Below are 21,865 nucleotides of genomic sequence, written 5' to 3'. Positions count from 1 at the left end.
ACTTGTATTGCCTTAGGCCAGGGGTCTCCAACCTTGGCCCCTTTAAGACTTGTGGACTTCAACTCCCAGAGTTCCTCAGCCAGCTTTGCTGGCTGAGCTTTGGAGTGAAGTCCACAAGTCTTAAAGGGGCCAAGGTTGGAGACCCCTGGCCTAAGAGGATTTAGAGTCTGCTTTCCCTTTGTCCTGTTTTCACTTCGGTTCAATAAAAGGTTCCTTTGGAAAGGCTCAGTTTTCGACAGTCTTTACTTTCTGGAGTGAGAAGGACGGGCAGGTCCTTACAGGTGTTCCCTCTGGGGGGGGAAAAAAGGCCCACTGCTCAGAGAGGTAAGTAGAGGGAATAATCCGACTGGCCCCACTTTTTGGTGGGCTTGCTGGTCCGGCCGATCATGGGCAGCTTCTGGGCGTAGCGCGAGACGTGGGTGGGGCCGTGGTGCTGTAAGAAGGAGGTCTGGAAGAGGCGGCCCTGGCAACGGCGGTCGACCTGCCGCCCCGCGATCACAAAACTGAAGTGGGGCGGCCCCTGCAGGGAGAAACGGCACTTCTGGAAGACGTCCCGGGCAACGGGCCGGTGGCCTTGCTGGCGCAGGGCGCTGCGGGAACGGGCCAGGCTGGCGGAGCGGTGCAAGGCCGGCCGGCCGGCTGAAAAGTCCACGCGGGGGCTCTCCTCTTCCCGAGGGCTGACGGTGGCGCTGGCGGTCAGCTGGGGCATCTTGCGCACGGCGTCCCCGCCGCCAAAGGCCGGCTGCTCCTTCTTGGTGTCGGCGGCCTTGGGAGGGCTGGCGGGCATCGGCCCCGCTGGGCACAGCCCCGCGCCAGTGCCGAAGCGGGTGGCCAGGCTGTCGCCGAAGAAGTAGTAGAGTTCTTGGTAAATTTCGTTCAGCGAGACGGCCGGGGGGCTGGGCGGGATGCCCACCCCGCTGCCCAGCTGTAGCAGGTGGCTGGCGATACCGAAGCCAAACTCCACCTGGGCGTCCTGGAGGGGGCTGAGCCAAGGCACTCCATCCCGCGGGCGCCCCTCCGAACCTGCGCCCTCGGCCTGGGCGGGCACCGAGAGGGACTGGGCCTTCATCTTGAGAAGCCGCTCAACAGCCACCTGAAGGGAGAGCCAGGACGGGCATCATTTCAACCCCATAATCCTCTCCCAACTCAAGCCCCTAGTTCTCTCAAGGTTTTTATGCACCGTCTGTCAACTCATCAAATATTTCTACGGTCTTTTTAGAGTTGCCAGCAGAAAGGCACGGGGGAGCAACGCGGCAGCTTGCAAACAGAAACTGCAGTCCATACATGTTTTCAAAGATAGTTTCTAAGGGACCGAAGTTTCTGCCGGTCAAATTCTAACTGGAGAGCCTGATTGATGACTCTGGGCTAGGGAGGTGTCCCATTGGAGAATATGAATTACGATAACACCCAGGGGGTGGGGTGGGGGGAAAACCAGGGTTAAGAGTGACAGTGAATTGTGTGTCTCAGTCGGCTCCACCCAGGCAATGCCGGACAGTTTAACTCCCAATAAATCCTTTGGAAGTTTTGGAAGTTTTGCTCGAGACTCAGGATTTAAATGGGGGTAACGGCCGGAATCCTGACTCCCCTGTGCTGAAAGGGGTTTGGGCCAGTTGGAATTCAAGGCAGCCCCTTATTTGTTTAGCCTCTGGCTGTGACAGCAAACCTATGGTTCACGTTTTGGCCTTGATTCTCTGCAGCCAAAGGCTGTTCCTGGGGGGGGGTTTCTCCAGCCAGAAGGGAACCAGGACATTGGGGTCAAGGTTGGAACTATAAAGGGACTCCTACTGATCATCTGACTGGGTTGCCTTTGTGCCACGCCCCTTTGGGTGGCCACACCAGGGTCACGAGACTGTCGTTTGTGACCTTCCCAACTGGCTCCGGACAAGCATGGGGAAAGTTGGATGGACATAATGACCACAGCAAAAAAAAAAAATCCAGTTGTAAAATCGGAGGTATCTCCCTTTATGAATTGAATCCCTAAACAACGGCAGTGGTGGTCATTAAGTCGAGGCAACTGTGCCGTTCTTGCCTGCTTATAAAACATAATCCTCCGGCTGGAGTGGCCACCGTGACAAAGAGAGGTCCCATCTGAGCGCGTAACCGTCACTAACCGAACGGTCGTAAGTGGAGGACGACCAGCAAATGTTGCAGTCCTTGCAAAACAAGACTCACCAGAATGGCCCCGTAGACCTTGTGTCCGTCAGCCTTGACCTGAGCGTTGGACACCGAATAATCGTCCAGCACCACCTGCAGGTTGGACCAGTACGTCGAGAGGTGGGGGTACAGGACTCGCTGCACAGCCTGTGTGGGAGAGGCCCATAATGTCAGCTTTGGAAGCCAGATTAGCACCCGACGCTTCTACACTGCCACCTTCTTGAGCCTGGGAAAATGGGAGGGGGGAATTTCTTGGAGCGCATGTGGTTAGACAGAATAGCATCCTTTTTCTAATTCAAGGTCATGTTATCTCTGCACCTGGGTGAGGGGACGTCTCAAGCTGGGACGGATGGGGCGTTTGATGCGATGAGGAGGGCAGGGGGTGGGTTTGTAATTTATAAGGTCTGTTGTGGTTCGCCGGCAGCAGGTGCGGACGGCTGAGGTCTCAGAGAGCGAGGACTCGGATGAGGGGCCTGCGTCTGAGGCGGGGATGGGGCCAGGACCATCAGGGAGTGGAGTGCTGCCTTTGGAGATTGTGGAGGCTGGTAGCAGTGATGAAGAGCACCCCGAGGAGCCTGTGCCGTGTGTGTGTGTGTGTGCGCGCACAGCTGCTTGAAGGAAAAAGCAGCTGCAGCAGCACAGGCGACTCGGGAGTAAGGCTGCAAGGTGATGGCCCCTCCCTCAAGAGATAAAAGCCAGCTGAGAAACTGGAGATCTTTGCAGGAAGCAAAGACGTTTTTGCACTCAAGCCTGGTGGACGTTCGGAATATCTTGGTTGGTGTTTGGAGACTCTTTGTGTTTGAAATATTTCTGAGTAACTTTATCTAGTGTTCTTGGCAGCCTTGCACCACCTTGGCATGGCTCTTTCTTGTTGGAGCTAATTAGTGGGAAGCAGCCTTTGATCTGTGAAGGAACAAGATTCGTAAATGAAGCCGCAAAGGGTTGGGCTGCTTCCTTTGTCTTCTGTTTGCTCTCTTGGAACCAGGTTTGGATCAGAACAAGGTCACGTCATTTCTGCACCTGGATGGGGATTGGGGCATGTGATGCCTTGAGGGGTGCAGGGGTGGATTTGTAGTTTTTTTTTTTACTTAACTGCAAGGAAACCTGGAACTTTCAGATTCAGGATTTCCCAGAAGTGCCAGTTTACTCCCCAAATAATAAATACGTTTGGAGACGATGTCTGCCTCGGAGTTATTCGCTGGAGTGGAACGCTGACATATAAGAGATCCGAAGGCCCCCCCGGGGAGGCACCCCCAAAACCACAGCTTACCTCCCATCCCAAGGCGTGGAGCCCCACCACGGCCCCGTAGTGGGAGCAGAGGGGTCGGACGGGGTCAGCCAACACCTTCTGCAGGGTGAGCAGGATCTGATGGTACAAGCTGCTCACCAGATCCCCGTGAGTCCTGAGAAAGGGGAAAGAAAGTCCTATCTTAATTAACCAGGCTCAACAGTGGGAACTGTCAGAGGGATCTCGGAGTCTTAGTGGGCAGCCAGTGAAATAAATAGGAGCCAGCCGTGTGCAGCAGCAGCCAAAAAAGCCAATGCAATCCTAAGTTGCATTAACAGAGGGATACAATTAAGATCAAGGGAGGGACTAATACCACTCTGTAAAGTCTGAGTAAGGCCACACCTAGAGTCCTGCATCCAGTTTTGGTCACCACACTATAAAAAAGATGTTGAGACTCTAGAAAAAGTGCAGAGAAGAGCAACCAGGAGGATGAGGGGACTGGAGGCTCAAACATACGATTAACGGTTGCAGGAACTGGGCCTGGCTAGTCTAGGGAAGAGAAGGACCAGGGGAGACAGGAGAGCAGCCTTAGGATATTTGAGGGGCTGCCCCAGAGAGGAGGAGGAAGGGGTCAAGCTATTCTCCAAGGCATCTGAAGGCCAGACAAGGAATAATGGATGGAAACTGAACAAGGAGAGATTCAACCTGGAAATAAGGAGGAATTTCTGACAGGGAGAACCATCCATTCATGGAACAGAAGTTGCCCTCGGAAGTTGTGGGAGCTTCATCCCTGGAGGCTTTCAAGAAGAGACTGGACTCCCATCTGTCAGGAATGGTGTAGGGTCTCCTGCTTGGGCAGGGGGGTGGGCTACATGACCTACAAGGTCCCTTCCAACTCTGGGTCTTGCCTGTTATACACAATCTAAACAACCTTGGCTTAATCCTGGCTGTCTCCGATTGGTGAGTTGACACACCGTCTTAAACCAGGATTTATCAACTGTGGCGGCCTGAAGAGGCATGGACTTCAACTCCCAGAATCCCTCAGCCCAGAAGCCGCTTCAGCTTCCCAGCCTTCTCAGCAGTGTTTTCTCAACAGCAGAGAAATGTCCCCCCTCCCCAAAGCGATTAATCCAGGCTGTGTGGGAACACAAGGCTTGCGCCGCTTGCATTGCGAACAACACGAGGTAGTGAGGGGAGAGGGAAAAGGGCAGACGGGGGGAACCTGCCCCACTCACCCCACGTGCCTGGCCTGGCCACGGGCTGCTTCTTTCTTCTTTCTTCTTCTGCTTTTGGCTGCACGCAAGGAAAGCAGCCAAAGTCTTTCTTTCTCTCCCCAAACTCCGCCAGAACTGAGTCTTTGGGACCCTGCAAGGCCTCTCCTGCTCCAAGAGGCTGCGCCGGCAAAGACTCATTTCTGGTGGAGTTTGGGGAGAGAAAGAAAGACTTCTGCTGCTTCTGCTGTTTTCCTTGCATGAAGCCAAAAGTCTCTCCTTCTCTCCCCCCTGAGAACGGAGCTGGAGACGGTATCCTGCGATCCCAAATAAAGAATGATGGATCAGTAGGAAAACGGGGTGGGGAATTTTCCTGCAGACTTTTTTTGGGATTTTCCGAGGATCTCTGGTCCGCGGATTTAACATTAGGAGTTTGCTGGTCCCTGAGGTCCAAAAGGTTGACGACCCCTGGAAGTAGAGGATGAGTAGACCTTGGAAGCAGGAGCTCTGGAATGCCTACCCCACTCTGCTGGCTTTGGCCAGCAACTGCAAGCATGGGGCACCGAGTCAAGGGCCACTGGGCCTGGGGGGGGGGGGGCTTACCAGAAGATCTGGCCCAGGAGCAGGGCCGCGTAGTCACGCAGGGTCCAGTGGTCGTTCAGCGGGTTGATGGAGGCTGCCAAAGGTTCCAGGACACAGTACATGACGCTGGCAATGAGACTTTTGACATAGGACCCCAGGCACAAGTAGGGGTTCTGGATGAGGCTCTTGGCCATGTGCAGAAGGCGGTTGAGCTGCTCCAGGTCGTGGCTCACCGACTTGACCTGCAAAGGAAGGCAGAGAGCAAACATCTCACCCAAGGTTTTTGTGGTTCGCTGGCAGCCCTACGCGGACGGCAGTTGGAATCGGACAGTGGGGAAGAACAGGGACCAGTCTGGGAGTCTGGAGAGGACTCGGACGAGGGTCCTCCGACGCAGAGATGGGGCCAGAACGATCTGGGAGTTGTGTTGTCAACTAAAAAATACCTCTTTGGTCTTTTTAGTTGCCAGCAGAAAGAGAGTGGAGGGAAAGCAGTGCATTCCCTAAATGCTTCAGATAATCGCCTTGGCAGCCGAAGCTGTTGGCACGCAAGATTATTACTGGAGAGCATGATTGATGACTCTTGGTTATGGGTGTGTCCCATTGGACAATATACATCCAGGGGGTGGGCGGAAGACCAGGGTCAAGGGGGAAATGAATGATGTGCCTTCGAGTCGGCTGCACCCAGGTAACGCCGATGTGGTCACTACTAATAAATCAATTTTTTACTCTTGAGAGGTGCAGCTAGAGAGTCATGATTTGAGTGGAGGTGGATTGTTGGAGTCCTGACATGTCAGCTTCCAGAGTTTGGCAGCAGCAAGGCAGAGGATCCCAGGGAGCCTGTTCCCAGTGCGCGTGTGCTCAGAGCTGTCAGAAGGTGAGAGCAGCTGAAACATAAGGGGCAACTCAGGAGTAAGGCAGGGAGGTGATTGCCCCTCCCCTAAGGGATAAAGGAAATGCAAAGGTAGAGAAACCTTTGCAGGAAGCAACTTTGTTCACTCTGTTCGGATTAATTCTTGAAGCTCTGTGTGGACTTTGTACTTCGGCTGGTTTTTTTTTACAGTTAATTTGGCACTCTAGTTGTTGGCAGCCGTTCAAAGGAGAGAAAGGTGGGTGCTTATCTCGAGGAACTGTCTGGATCTCATTACAGGCTGGGAACGCACATCATTTCCAGCGTTGAAATAAAACATGAGTTGTTTTAACTAAGCGTGGGCTTAATTATGGTCAGAACACAAGGCCTCCCTGAAGTGGTCCTTCCTACTTAGGTTGTGTCAAGGACAACCACCTTGAAAACAGGGGGGAGGTCCCCCACTTCCAGGCAGGTGAGCTTCAGATGCCATCACAGGGCTGGCTGTCTTTCTGGGGAGAGCAGGGGTGTAAAACTCAAACTCGGATGCCGTATCCGACCCATGGGAGGGGGGGGGTTCTGACCCGCGGGACAGCTGTGGAAACGGTCAAGGACTGGCCCACGGTGCCTCCGCCAGCGAAAACGGAGCTTGGGAGGATTAACTAAAAGCAAAACAGGAGAAGAAATGTTTCTTCCGCTTTTGCCTTTGAGCGTGCAAGAAGGGACAGGAAAGGAGAAAAGGGAAAGTGGGAAGACCAAAGAAAAACAAAGCAAAAAGGGAAGACGGGAAGAGAGCAAGGAAGGAAAAAGCAGGAAAGAGGGGAAGGAAGAAAAAAGGAGAAGAGGGAAGGAAAAAGGAGGAAGGGAGGGAAGGAAAATCCCGCCTTAGCTCCCCTGGACAACAAGGGTTTGGCACTCTTCTTGGTCTCGCCTTCCTCTGCTGGAGACAATGGATCCCCCAGCCCCACCTCGGCCACCACAACACGAGGGCCCCTGACATGAGTGATGTTGAAGTTGGCCATGCCCACCCTGGCCATGCCTCCCCGCCCCCCCCCCCAGGTCAAACATAACTGTCATGCCCCTGTCGGAGTCTGAATCTGAGGAGGAGGAAGATGAACCGCTGACAGGGAGCGGGAGAGGGGCTCCGTTGGCTGTGGAGAAAACTGGGGAAGGGCAAAGTCCGGCTGGGCAGAGCAGGGGAGAGGTAGAACAAGGGAGAGGTAGAACAAGGGAGAGGGAATTCGGAGGAAGACCCAGGCCCACCCCCTCCTCATCCTAGGGCACGCAGGGAGGAATGGAGAAGGGAGCAATGTGGGTTGCGTGGCTTACGGGGGAGGAAAGGGCCCTGCTTCCCTTCATTAGCCACAGCTGGGCAGAGAGTTGATAAGAAAGGCAGGCTGCTGGGAGCAAACGTGACTGTATCCTGTGTTGTCGTGGCTTATCTGTGTTCCTGGCAATCTGACCAACCGTGTTGAGTTTTGCCCCGCCTTCAAGTCTGAAATTCTCGCTCCTGCCCTGTCAAGATAATTACTTCAGCTTGGTTTGTTTGGACTTTTAAGTTACAATTTGTGTTGCTCATGTTTTGGACTTCGTTTTCTGCAACCAAAGGCTGTTCCTGGGAGACTTTTTCTCCAGCCGGAAGGTAACCTGGACATTTGAGGCAAAGTTGGAGATAATAAAGGCAGTCTTATTGATTATCTGACTGTGTTGTCTTTGTATCATGCCCCTTTGTGTCATCGCAATAACCCTGATGCAGCACTCAACGAAATCGTATTTGATACCTCTGGGCTAGAGGCATTGTGGGAAGCCATAATCATAAGCCGCGAAACGGCTTCCCTTCAATCGCGGGAAGATTTTTTAAGAAGAGAGTGGACAGCCGTTTGTCTGAAAAGATCTGCTCGAGCCAGGTCCCTTCCAGTCCCATATAATTAAATCTTTAAAGCAATTTAAATACAAGGGTAACAACGAAAAAGGCTACATGCTATTGATTGATTTTCTCCAAGGGAAATGGGCACAAATGACCTGGAATCGGAGATAAATTATCTTCTAGAATAGTTGAACCTCACACTGGTGAGCATAAAAGATTGGGCAGTTAACTTTCTCCTTTTGGCACAGAGAGTCTCTTTTTCCGTTTTACGGCCATCTAAGCGCCCATCGTTCCATCCTTATGAAAATATCTGGTTGCGTCCCCGTGGCTTATGGGAGAGGAAGCGGCCATAATCCCCCCCCTCATTGGCTACAGCTGGGGGAAATAATATATAGGAGGGGCGTTTAAAACACAGCGTTGCAACAAGCAAAGCGCGTTTTATTTCTGCCTGAGATTTATCTTGGTTGGTGTTCGTCCAACAGACCGTGCCTTGTTATCTTCTTGAAGTTTGTAATTAATTATACTGGTCTGTTGTGCAAATTCCTTCAGTGTGGTTTGTTTTGGGTTTTTTTTTAATTTCTCCATTATCTCTTGAGTTTGGACTGTATTTCTATCTTTTGGAGATTATTTTGGAAAGAATTTAATCTCCAACTGAGAACAGTTGAACAGTGGGGGCCAAGTTGGAGGCATAAAAGGAAATGTATTTACATTTGGGAATTTGTTACATTTGTACAGCTTCCCGGGTCATCACAGTAAAACTACAAGTGGTGAATGATCTTGGTCAGCTCCTTGTGACTGGAGGAGCAATTTATGAATGAACGAATCCTTCACTCACCCCACTCACGATGTAGACAAAGTAAGGCAGGAGAGCCGCAATCTTTGAATTGGTCTGTAAATCCTGGAGGGCAACCTAGGAGAGAGAAGGGTTCAACTCGCTGATGTTGGTCAACGTTTGTAACAGACCTTGTAGGTCATCTAATCCAACCCTCAACCCAAATAGGAGACCCTACACCATTTCTGACGGAGGACATGTCTTTCTGAAAGCCGACAGTGATGGAAGCTCCCACAACTTCCAAAGGCAACTTCTGTTCCATGGGTTGATTGCTCTGTCAGAAAAGTTCTCCTAGAACTGAACATGACACAGAGGGGTTGCCCAAAATGGCTCCCCAACAGAGGTTGAGATCAGCCAATTTGAGGGTGCAGAGAAAAACTGCAGAGAAGAGCAACCAGGATAATGAGGGAACTATAGGCTCAAACATACGATGAACGGTTGCAGGAACTGGGCCTGGCTAGTCTAGGGAAGAGAAGGACCAGGGGGGACAGGAGAGCAGCCTTCCAATATTTGAGGGGCTGCCCCAGAGAGGAGGAAGGGGGTCAAGCTATTCTCCAAGGCACCTGAAGGCCAGACAAGGAACAATGGATGGAAACAAGGAGAGATTCAACCTGGAAATAAGGAGACACTTTCTGACAGGGAGAACAATCAACGGATGGAATAGAAATTGCTTTCAGAAGTTGTGGAAGCTTCATCATCACTGGAGGCTTTCAAGAAGAGACTGGACTGCCATTTGTCAGAGATGGTGTGTAGGGCCTCCTGCTTGGGCAGGGAGGGGAGTTGGACTAGATGACCTACAAGGCCCCTTCCAACTCTGTTCATCTGTAAATGTCTTGAGGGTTCTTTCAGGGCCGCTCTCTGCAAATCCCTTCGTCTTCCTCCGCCTCCCGTCCTCTCCTATTACCAGAGGCTCTCCTCCTGATTCACCTTCATCAGCTGAGGGTCATCGCCCAGTACGGCCCGAGTCACGTGCTGGTAATACTTCAACAGGTCATCTGTCAGCATGGAGACGGCACTGGGCACTGGAAACAGAAATGAAGAGGAGGTCTTGGAACCCCAAAAAGGGAGGGAAAGAAAGGGTAGAGTGGGAAACCAATAGGCTCTGAAGAGGTAAAAGGTTTTTCCCCTCGCACATCCGTGCTACTCGTTTCTGGCTCTAGGGGGCGCTGCTCATCTCCGTCGCAAAGCGGAAGAGCCAGCGCTGTCCAAAGACGTCTCCGTGGTCATGTGGCCGGCAGGACTAAATGCCTTCGAAGGCGCACGGAGCGCTGTTCCCTTCCCACCAAAGGGGTCCCTATTTTCCTACTTGCATTTTTTTTTAACGTGCTTTCGAACTGCTACGTTGGCGGAAGCTGCTGGGACAAGGAAGCGGGAGCTCATTCCATGACGCGGCGCTAGGGATTTGAACCGCGGAACTGCCGACCTTTCTGATCGGCAGAATAGACTCTACCAGTTGAATTACAGTTCCCGGGGATCCCCCGTTCCCTTCACAGAGGGAGCTGCTGAGAAATATGCTCAGATTCTGCATTTGTGCAAGGAAGCCTTCACTAATTCACAACTTAAATATCCCAGTTCACCAATGGCCACACAGTTCACCAATGTTTTTCAAACCAGGAAGCTTTAGAATGTATGGACTCCAACTCCCAGAATCCACCAGCCGGCATGCTTCAAAAAATGGGTGGACTCCAACTCCCAGAATTCCTCAGCCAGCCCTATTCTGGGAATTGAACTCCACACACCCTAAAGTTGGCTAGATGGAGAAACTGTCAGCTGGTGCTCCATTCAAAATCCAAGAAAGAAATACTTGGACTCCTTTAATCAGAGAAAAGTTTATCTTTTACTGGAAATCAAGTGGTAGCAACAAAAGAATTCTGAATTTGAGAAAATGGGCGCGTAAATCACATATACAAAGCGATGGCAACGTTCCCACCCCCAATAGTTCAATTGGCTCATCCAATTAAAAGTTGTGTATATCATCGTGTGGGCATCTCCAGGTGGTGATGAGGCCTCTGTCCGTTGACCTTGACATACTTTGATAAAGGGTTGCAGCTGCGCATAACATAGGATAGAAACCTACACGAGAATGTACCCCCCAGCTTATACAGTTCTGGTTTATAACACCTCCGGTTTGCTTCCCATAACCATATTCCCCCTCTTCCCCCCGTTACTTATGACAGCCGAAAGTTGCAAAGCAAAGGCAGAAAATCTTGAAGCCTGACAGAAACGCTCCAATACTCCAATACCTTAAGAAAGTTCAAAACATTCTCAAAGATCCATCTCATCCTGGGCACCCCCTTTTTTTTTTTTTGAACTATTACCATCTTGCAGATGGTACAGGATAATAAAAAAACAAGGGCAAACAGGTTGAAAAACAACTTCTATCCCAGGGCGGGAACTCTGTTGAATTATACTGTATAGTGCAATATGAGGGCATTATCAGGGGTTTTCAATTCTATGTCTAGAATGTGTGTTTGCATCTTATTTTTATAGTTATGATAATGTACACTGAAGATTGTATTTAATTTTTTTTTAAGAGGTGCGGTGACAATAAACTAAACCTCTGATGAACGATTTAAAAAAACAAAAAACGCAATTGCCGCTCTCAGACTTCGCCAAATAAACATGTGATCCCTGATTGTGCTGGCCTGTTTCAAGAAGTACAACCAAACCCGCGTTAACAATCCTTACCTGATCCTTGTGCCTCAAGGTTACCTTTCCCATCAAGGTAAGAGACGTGAACTAGAAGAGAAGAGAGCATCAGTGGCAGAGAGACGCTGCTCAGAAACAGATGAGAAACTGCTGGGGACCTTCTACCGCTGCACCATAGAGAGTATCTTAACTCACTGCATCTCTGTATGGTTTGCCAATTGCACCGGGGCAGATAGGAAAGCACTCCAGAGGGTGAATATCATTGCCCAGAAGATCATGGGGTGTCCTCTCCCCCTCTTTGGAAGAGCTTTATAGCTCCCGCTGCCTTAAGAAAGTTCAAAACATCCTCAAAGATCCATCTCATCCTGGGCAACCCCTTTTATTTGAATTGTTACCATCTGGCAGACGGTACAGGGGAATAATAAAAACAAGGACAAATAGGCTGAAAAACAGCTTCTATCCATGGGCAGTAAGTAGTGTAGTTTTTTGGGAATATAAGACCTCCGAAGTATAAGACGCACCTAGCTTTTGGGGAGGAAAATAAGAAGAAGAAAACTCGGACCCAGCAATTTGCTTCCTTGCAGCAAACAGCCGGTTTCAGCTTCCGCACTGCCTGATTAGCACGAGCAGCTGATTGTCAGTTGGATCGGCCTCCTGACGATTAGCTGTTTCAGGCTGCAGGGATTGCTATCGCCTATTGCTGCCTCTGCGTGCCCCATTTTCAGCCTCTGCACACTCCATTTTCACCCCGTTCCAGGAGGCGGGGATCTGAACGGGTGGAAAACGGGCCACACGGAGGCCCAAACTGGAGAGGCAGCAATAGGCAATCCCTGCAACCTGAAACAGCTGATCGTTGGGAGGCCGATCCAACCGCCAATCAGCTGTTTGTGCTAACAGCCTGTGCTGAAGTTGAAACAGGCTGTTGGCTGTTTGCTGCAAGGAGGTGTGATGACCCAAAGGGGCGCGGCACAAAGGCAACACAGCTACATAAGTAAGAAAAGTCCCTTTAATATCTCCAACTTTGCCCCCAATGTCCAGGTTACTTTCAGCTGGAGAAAAAACTCTCCCAAGAACCATCTTTTAAGTGGAGGAAATTCAGTCCGGAAAACAAAGAACATATAAATGTATCCGTAGATATCAAGATATCATCAAGATATACCAATACAGCTCTGTACAAATGTTCATGTAACACCTCATTTATAAGCTGCATGAAGACAGTTTATCTATTAGCGCTAACGGAGCCCGACAGGGGAAGGCAAGGCGATGCCACCCCAGGAAGACAGCTCCATAGTCAGGAAGTGACTTGGAGGAGATCACTGGGTGGCCTCCCATCCCCCTTCTGTTCTGACTCAGCTCTCCAAACACAGCAAACCCTCTGAAGTTCAATCAATGACTCCTTTATTAGGAATGCCGACAGCCCTGACAAAAAGTTTCTCTCTCACCTCAGGCTAAACAAGTCCGTCCGGCAGGGAGTTGTCTGCCACATCTATTCATCTCCGCCCCCTGCCTTTGATCCCCAGGGCTACGGTGGGGCTTTGCTAGCAGTGGTGGCTCTTCTGTCTCAAGGACCGGCCCATAGATTTCCCCTACTCTCCTCTCCTCTGCCTCCTGCACATCAGGCACTGGATCCAGCTGTTCCTCCTCTTCCTCATCAGCCACCTGCAAACCTGGGGGCTGTTGACTCTCCATTTGAGGGCTGACGGATGGCCCACGCTCTGCCTCTGCCTCTGCCTCTCTCTTTCTCTCTGCCAGCTCCATTCTCTCTTCCCCCTCAGAGCTCTCAGGTTGCCCTGATGCTAACCCTGACTCCCACGCCTCCTCCTCCTCCTCTTCTGACTTGGTTGCCAGAGGGGCCAGAGGCCAACAGGCCACAACACCATTTTTCTCCCCGTGGCCTACCTCTCACGGCTGTCTCTGCACAGTCCTTGGGGACGCTGGTGGCCAGTGCAACCTCCACCAGGTTGACCTCGCGATCTTCTTGGAAGTAAAGTTCTCCTTCCTTAATGGCCCGGAAAGGGAGAGGGTCCGGAGAGCCATGGCCACACACCACCTGCGTACAGCAACAGCCACACAATCAGCATTGCTTCAAGTCAGGGGACTCCAGCCTTGGCAACTGGTGGACTTCAATTCCCAGAATTCCTCAGCCAGCCACTTTACGACTGGTGGACTTCAATTCCCAGAATTCCTCAGCCAGCCACTTTATGACTTGTGGACTTCAACTCCCAGAATTCCTCAGCCAGTCACTTTATGACTTGTGGACTTCAGTTCCCAGAATTCCTCAGCCAGCCACTTTATGACTTGTGGACTTCAATTCCCAGAATTCCTCAGCCAGTCACTTTATGACTTGTGGACTTCAATTCCCAGAATTCCTCAGCCAGCCACATTACAACTGGTGGACTTCAACCCCCAGAATCCTCAGCCAGCCCCTTTATGACTTGTGGACTTCAACCCCCAGAATCCTCAGCCAGCCACTTTATGACTTGTGGACTTCAACTCCCAGAATTATGACTGGCTGAGGAATTCTGGGAGTTGAAGTCCACAAGCCATAAAATTGGCCACGGCCAAGGCCGGGAACCTTTGCTGAAGTGACTCTTCATTGGCCTCATCGGTGGGATTTTGCTGCCCATGTAGGTGGTAGCCCTCAACTTACGACCCCAATCGAGCCCAACATTTGCTAAATGAGACAATTAAATTTTGCGCCACTTTACGACCTTTCTTGCCACAGTTCTTAAGTGAATCACTGCCGTTAATTTAGTCAGACGGTTCTCAAGCGAATGAGGCTTCCTCCCTTGAGTTTGCTGTATGGAGAAATTCCCTCCCGCTGCCCTAGGGACCCAACTCACTTCCACGTTGCTCCATCGGAGAGCCCGGTTGAAGTCTTCCACCGTCAGCTTCCGCCGTTTGGTGTGTTTCATGAACTGGGAACTGTTCTAAAAGCGAGGCAAGAAGGAATCGGACGTCAACACAGCGGCTCCCACTGATTGACGTCTCCGTTAAGCACTGCGCCGTAAACCCTTCATGAGGGCTCCTGGCTTCCAGATGTGCCCATCGGAAAGCAACAAATGGGTTGGCCAGCCAGGCTCCAAGCTACGATATTCCTGACCCCAGAGGTGTGCCATCTTTCCCTTCCCCTCTGTTATTTAGGAGACAGCCTTGTCACAAACAAATAGAAGAAATAGCTATAGAAATGCAAGTAGTTCTTGACTTACGACCACAAATGTGCCAGAAATTTGTCGCTAAGCGAGGCCATCGTTAAGCAAAACGTTTGGTCCATTTGACAACCTTTCTTGCCACAAATGTAGAAATGGTGTGGAAATTGTGGTAAGTTTTAGGAGAAACCCTCCCATACTACCGCCTCTTACCATACTAGACGACACAGTATCAACAGTAGAGACAGTTGATACTGTAGGGTCTATCTAGGCCTAAAATGGGCACTTAACGTCAAAAATGTCATCAAAAAAGCACAACAAAGAATGTTCTGTATATAATGTTTATATAAAATTCTTTCTGTGCCAATTCAGAAAGCTCAAACTGCCCAAGTACTACAACTGATCCAGTTCTAGAGAAGAATTATTGAGTCTGTCGTCTGCACCTCTATAACTGTCTGGGTTGGCTGTGCAACCCAACAGGACAGACACAGACTCCGGAGAGGAATTAGGACTGCAGAAAAATGATTACTATCAACCTGCCTTCCATCGAGGACCTGTATATCCTGCACAAGTCCAAAAGAGGGCTGTGAAAATACCTTCAGACCCCTCACATCCTGGACATAAACTGTTTCAACTCCTTCCCTCAAAACAAGGCTATAGAGCCCTGCACACCAGAACAACTAGACAGAAGGACAGGTTTCCCCAAACGCCATCACTCTCCTAAACAACTAATTCCCTCCACACTGTCCAACTATTTCCAAAGTCTGCACTATTACTGTTGACCTTCTCATCCTTCCTAGTATCTCTCTCTTGCCACTTAGGACTATAACCATGTTGCCTGTATCTTCACAATTTATATTGTTTTAGTTGTTTCCTAGTATGATTTGATTTAACTTGTGACTATCACTAAGTGTTGGATCTTATGATTCTCAATGAATGTATTTGATGTTTTCATTTTATGCACACTGAGAGCATTTGCACGAAAGACAAATTCCTTCTGTGTCCAATCATACTTGGCTAATAAAGAATTCTGTCCCCTTCCATTCTGTTTCCTATTCTATTCTATTCTATTCTATTCTATTCTATTCTATTCTATTCTATTCTATTCTATTCCATTCCATTCCATTCCATTCCATTCCATTCCATTCCATTCCATTCTATTCTATTCCATTCCATTCCACTCCACTCCACTCCACTCCATTCCATTCCATTCTACAATTGTGAAGTAATCCCTGTAGTCATTAATTTAGTAACATGGTTTGTTAAAGGAATCTGGTTTTCGACTTTGCTCGTCACAAATAGGAGCCAGTGGCCGGTGGCCAAGTGTCTGAATTTTGATCATGTGACCATGCTGCAATGGTTGTAACTGTGAAAAGGTCACTTTTTCCAGTGCTCCTGTAACTTTGAATGATCACTCAGTGAACTGTTGTAAGTTGAGGACTACAAATGATGGAAATGCAGGCCAGATGCTGAGCCCTAGACATTCAGGTATAGGATGGTGGGGGACAAGTGGTGGCTCTTGGAACTGGGGCATAAGTACTTTTGGAGGTTTTCTGCTGTAAATTCAAATGGTCATTAGTAGAATAGAATAATATCGACTAGGAATAGCAATAGGGCAATAGAATAAGAATAGAAAATAGAATAGAATAGAATAGAATAGAACAGAACAGAACAGATGGAATGGAATATAGAATAAAATAGGAGAATCGAATGTAGAATAGAATAGAAGAGAAGAGAATAGAATAGAAGAGAAGAGAAGAGAAGAGAAGAGAAGAGAAGAGAAGAGAAGAGAGAGAAGATAGAATAGAAGGTAGAATAGAGAATAGAATAGAATAGAATATAGAATACGGTAAGATAGGATAGGATAGAATTCTTTATTGGCCAACTGTGATTAGACACCCAAAGAATTTGTCTCTGGTGCATAAGCTCTCAGTGTACATACAAGAATAGTGATAGATCATTATCATAGTCACTGTAAAAATACATTCATCATAAAACATACAACACTTAGTGATAGTCATGGATACTAAATAAGACTGGGTCTTATATTGTTTTTGGACCAAAGAACCATTAGGTCTTATTTTCGGGGATGTCTTATCAGCCGCCCGTTTTTCAGGGAGATCTGTATGGCCACCCCGTTTTCTTATTATGTCTTATTAAGCAGCTGGTCATAAATCAAGGACTACCTGTACAGCTCCAAGGTCCCTTCCAACCCAGTTACTGTATTCTACGACTGCGGCCCTCACCTGGGTTGCTTCTCGAAGACGGTAGCAGACGTCTTCAGCCAGCAGAGCGGCCACCTCGTCAGTCAGCTCCACGCCCGCACTTTCGGCCATCAGCCGGACGGACTCCCGTGGGATCTCCACAAAGCGGCGTTCTTCCCGTTCAGACATGGCGTCGGGTCCTGGGAGGAAGAAGGGGAGCCCCGCAGTTATCACACAAAAACAGAGGCAGGAGACCACTTTAAAAAAATGCCTTGGTTAAGACCACTGCGTCCGGTTTTGGTCGCCACAATGCAAAAAAGATGTCCAGACTCTAGAAAGGGTGCAGAGAAGAGCAATCAGGATGATGAGGGGACTCTGGAGGGTCAAACATACGATGGAGAATGGTTGCAGGAACTGGCCATGTCTAGACTAATGGAAAGGATGTGTGTGTGTGTGTGTGAACATGATTGCCTTCCTCCAATATCTGAGGGGCTGCCCCAAAGAAGAGGGGAGTTAATCTTGTTTCCAAAGCGCCAGAAGGCAGAACAAGAAGCAACGGATGGAAACTCACCAAGGAGAGAAGCAACCTGGAATTAAGGAGAAACTTCCTGATAGTTAGAACAATTAACCGGTGGAACTGCTGGCCACCAGAAGTTGCGGGTGCTCCATCACCGGAGGTTTTTTTTTAGCAGAGTATAGAATAAAATAGAAATTGGAATGAAGGAATAGAATAGAATAGAATAGAATAGGGAATCAAATAGAAGAATAGAATAGAATAGAATCAAATAGAAGAATAGAATAGAATCAAATAGAATAGTAGAGTAGTAGAATAGAATAGAGAATCAAATAGAATAGAATCAAATAGAATAGAATCAAATAGAAGAATAGAATAGAATATAGAATAGAATAGAATAGAATAGAATAGAACAGAACAGAAAAGAACAGAATAGGATTCTTAATTGGCCAAGTGTGAGGAAGCAATCTGTCTTTGGTGCAAATGCTCTCAGTGTACATAAAAGAAAAGATACATCTGTCAAGAATCAAGAATCATCAGGTGCAACACTTAATAATAATCACAGGGTACAGTAAGAACAGAACAAAAGAAAGAAAGAAAGAAAGAAAGAAAGAAAGAAAGAAAGAAAGAAAGAAAGAAAGAAAGAAAGAAAGAAAATAAATACTGGAGAGAGGAGATTTCCCCCCTTCCCCAAATGCAATGAAATCCTGGCGCAAAGCCAGCAAAGGGGCAGCCATTTGGGTCGGGGGGCCAGAAAAGAGACGCCACTCACCCGCCCCTCCTTCGGCCCCGTCCGGGCGGCCCAGCAGCAGCAGCCGCGAAGAGCGCCGAGCTCCGATTGGCCGTCTTGTGGGAGCCACGTGATCAGCTAAGGGCAGAAGCCGCCTCCTGCCCGAAGGCTGTCACGTGTCAGCTCCTTAAAGGGGCAGCGCCTCCTCATCGACTTTAAGGTGGCTGGGGCATTCTGGGAGTTGAAGTCCACCCATCTGAAAGCTGCCTTGATAGGGAATCTATATTTATTTTATTTATTGATTTATTTGATTGGTCAATCGCTTACAAAATAATAGGTGTAAGTATAAACATGAGTAAGAATACAGAAAAATAGGTACGAATAAATGGGGACAATAGGACAGGGACGGGGGAGGCACGATAGTGCATTTATGCACGCCCCTTAATATAAATAATAATATTGGTAAAAGCAAACCATTTTTCACCCATCTTTCCGATTAGACTTTTGCATTTAGATCATTTTAATTGAGACAACCCCTCCCTTCTGCTGCCCCCCCCACCCCAACCACGCCTGGAGCAGAAACAAGACAGGCTCCATAGAGGCTCCTTCGGGCGCCTAGAACGGCTGCGGGGCCGTAGAGAAAAAGCGAGGCCGCCGGAAGTCCAGAGCGCCCTTCGTCCTCGGCGGTCTATCGCGCGCTTCAGCGGGCCTTAAAGCCGCCGCTCCCGCGACCCGGAAGCAGACTTGCGGGTTGCGCGGGAGCGACGGTTGAAGCGCTAGCGGGTGAGAGTCCGGAGGGGGCGGCGGGGCTGTTGCGGCTGCTGGGGGGGCGGGGGCGCCGCCGCGGGGTCAAAGGTCGAGGGAGAAGTGGGGGGAGCAGGCAGGCCCCGGGCGCGGGAGGCTGAGCTCGTCACTAAACGAGGAAGGGGGGGAATAACGTCGACGTGCTCGGGGGTGGGGTGGGTTTCTATGGGGAATCGTCCGACTTTTGAAACGGCCCCAGATAAGAAGTAATTTTTGTAGGGCAATATAGGATTTTAGTATGCAATTCTATGCAAAATATATTTTAGAATATTGGCGTGTGTGTGTATATAATGTTAGAAACCTTATATATGTTTATGCCTATTTCTGTGTCTGCTTATATTTATTTAATGATTATATATTATATACACACACACATTTATTTATTTATTAAATTTATATTGTCGCCTATTCGCCCATGGCGACTCGAGGCGGCTTACACGATGTAAAACCGTATTTAAAACAAAAAAAAAAAAAAACTATAAAAGCTAACAAAAAGAATCAAATAAATTAGTAAAGTACATTAGAACAAAATTTAGGAAAAAATAATATAATATTTAAACCTTATATATGTTTATACATGTCTCTATGCTTATATTTAATGATTTTATACACACACATATACGCATACATATATATATGTATGTACACACATACATACACACACACACACACACACACACACACACACACATATATATATATATAAATAAAAATAACCCTATATATGTTTATACATATGTCTGTTTCTACTTATATTTATTTAATGACTAAACTTATTTGCCTCCTTTCTTGCTCCGGGGCTGCTACAGGCAGCTCACAACAATCGAAAGGAAGAAATGAAAGGTGGAAACTAAACAAGTAAAATAATAAGAGCAATAAAATAAACAGTGACAAAGAAAATGAGGACTTATCAATATGAGAACAAAAAGAGGGATGGCACTATATATAATTAGCAATGTGTGTATATGTATATTTTATATATGTGTATGTGTGTGCGTGCATATATATATATATATACGCACACACATAGACATATACACAGACACACAATATGAGTATGCGGATATATGGGGGATTGTATAATTTGTGGGTATGTGCATATAATAACTGCATATAATATAAATAATTAGTATAATTATATGTATATTGATAGTTATATATATAATTATGTGGGTGATAATAATTATGTGTATGTGAATATATGTGTATCTATAAAACTGCAGTGTGTTTCTGTGTGTGCGTGTGCTTGGGTAGGCTCTTTAAGGTGACAGGGTTGCTAAACCCTCCTTGCAAAAGATGGAAGGGAAGAATCCTTGCAAGAGAAGCTGCCTTAAGTTAACCCAGGGCGAATAAATGGTTGCAGCCCCGTTACCTGCTTTGGCCGTGAGGGAACCTGCGCCAGTCAAAGCTGCACTTTTGTAGTTAATCCAAAGCTTCCGTGATTATGTTCAGCCACGGTAGCAGAGAGCTGGGATGGGCAACTATGACCCCTTTCTGTGGGCTTCCTTTTTTCAGCCTTGCCCGCCAGCCCTATGGCTGGATTCAGGATTGTCCCGCGGTTGTGGCTTTTCTGCCCTTCCCATCAAAGTTGTGCAAAGTTGTCAACCTACAACCATGATGGAGCCTTCCCATTACAGTTGTATGTCATAACAAGCAATCGGTCAGGTTTTGTGACCTTGTTTTGCAGTGGTTGTTAAGCAACTCTATAGTCATGAAAGCTAGCGGGGTAGTTTTGCTGAAAACCAAAAGAAATGCAGGAAGTCCTTGACTTGCAACCTCAGTTGAGTCCAAAACTTCTCTTGCCAAGCGAGACAGCTGTTAAAGTGAATTTTGCCCATTTTACGACCTTCCTTGCCACGGTTGCTCAGTGAATCACTGCAGTTGTTAAGTGAGTAACAAGGTTATTAAGTGAATCTGCCAGCTGCCACCTCACTCTTCCTTGTGCAGTGGCAGTCTGCCATGAAGGTGGGAGGGGGAGATGTTTGTGGAGGAAAGCGAAAGTAACACCTGCTTGGTGAAAGCGAGAGTAACTGCCGTATCCACCACCCCCAACCCACCCCCAGATGCTGCTTCAAGGTCACCTGCTGGGAGAAGCTGCATACCAACCTCCGCCTGAAGTTCTCAAAACATCTTGCTTGACCCTGATTGGCGGAGCGGGGAGGCAGTGGTGACAGGCAGCTAATGGAGGATTAGCAAAAGTGTACACATAATTGTAATTATATATATATTGCATATTATATAATTATGCACATAATTATAAAAGTATACGCATAATTAAAGTTCTGGCTATGCACTACTGCAACCCACAGGGCTTATAATATAACTATAAGAGTCCCAGTAGTGCAGTGGTTAGAATGCACTACTGCAGGAGACTTCTGCTGACTGCTGGCTGCCTGCAATTTGGCACTTCAGTTTGGTAAATCTCACCAGGCTCCAGGTTGACTCGGCCTTCCATCCTTCCGAGGTGGGTAAAATGAGGACCCAGATTGTTGGGGGCAAGAGGCTGACTCTGGAAACTGCTTAGGACTGAAAAGCAGGGGTTGCCAACTTTTTGGACCTCGGGGACCACCAAACTCATAATTTTAAATCCCAGGGACCGCTAACTGGTTCTATGGGCGTAGCCTAATTTGTGGGTGTGGCTTGGTGGTCATGTGACTGGCTGGGCGTGGCTTGTATGTAAATATTATAAATATTTATATAAATATTGAACTTTTTTTTATAAAAAGCAACTTTTACCCAAAATCAGGCAAAGCAGGCAGGCAGATTGAGTTGCTCACAGAATCACAGATTCATTCAGAGATCTACCTATCTGCCATCGGCTAGCTCAGTCTATCACATAAAATTTGCTAGCAAGCAAACTCACAAAATTAACTCACAACGTTGAGGTAATTCCCCGTTAGGAGAATGAGTGCACATAGGGAGACGTAGGGAGAGTGGTGAAGAATAACACACAACCAGCACACAGATACACTGTATAGTAATAATGTAGGTTTTTACTTCCAGTAAAACCGTTAAGCAAAGTTCAACAAACAGTCTAAGTCATTCACGGTTAAAGCAGTCAGTTTTCAGTCCAGGGATAATTCAAATTACAAAGTCC

The 21,865-nt window shown here is 48.1% G+C and overlaps 1 protein-coding gene across 1 annotated transcript; it reads right to left on the bottom strand.

Moving 5' to 3' along the window:
* Positions 1-225: 225 nt before the first annotated feature.
* TAF6L (TATA-box binding protein associated factor 6 like) lies at positions 226-18,094 on the bottom strand. The gene is made up of 11 exons (XM_087913834.1): positions 18,007-18,094; positions 16,763-16,920; positions 14,211-14,297; positions 13,267-13,417; positions 11,407-11,457; positions 9,646-9,740; positions 8,722-8,796; positions 5,197-5,417; positions 3,425-3,557; positions 2,173-2,301; positions 226-1,093 (listed from the first exon to the last, which is right to left on the bottom strand). The coding sequence occupies exons 2-11, from the start codon at positions 16,907-16,909 to the stop codon at positions 317-319; spliced, it is 1,866 nt and encodes a 621-aa protein (XP_087769960.1). The 5' UTR covers positions 16,910-16,920; positions 18,007-18,094; the 3' UTR covers positions 226-316.
* Between the last annotated feature and the right edge of the window lie 3,771 nt (positions 18,095-21,865).

The sequence above is a fragment of the Pseudonaja textilis genome, chromosome 16 (assembly GCF_049901715.1).
Source record: "Pseudonaja textilis isolate UNSWEBS1 chromosome 16, rPseTex1.2, whole genome shotgun sequence".
NCBI classification, from domain to species: Eukaryota; Metazoa; Chordata; class Lepidosauria; order Squamata; family Elapidae; genus Pseudonaja; species Pseudonaja textilis.
The sequence above is the reverse complement of the archived record's forward strand: the minus strand, read 5'-3'. Positions and strand labels throughout refer to the sequence as shown.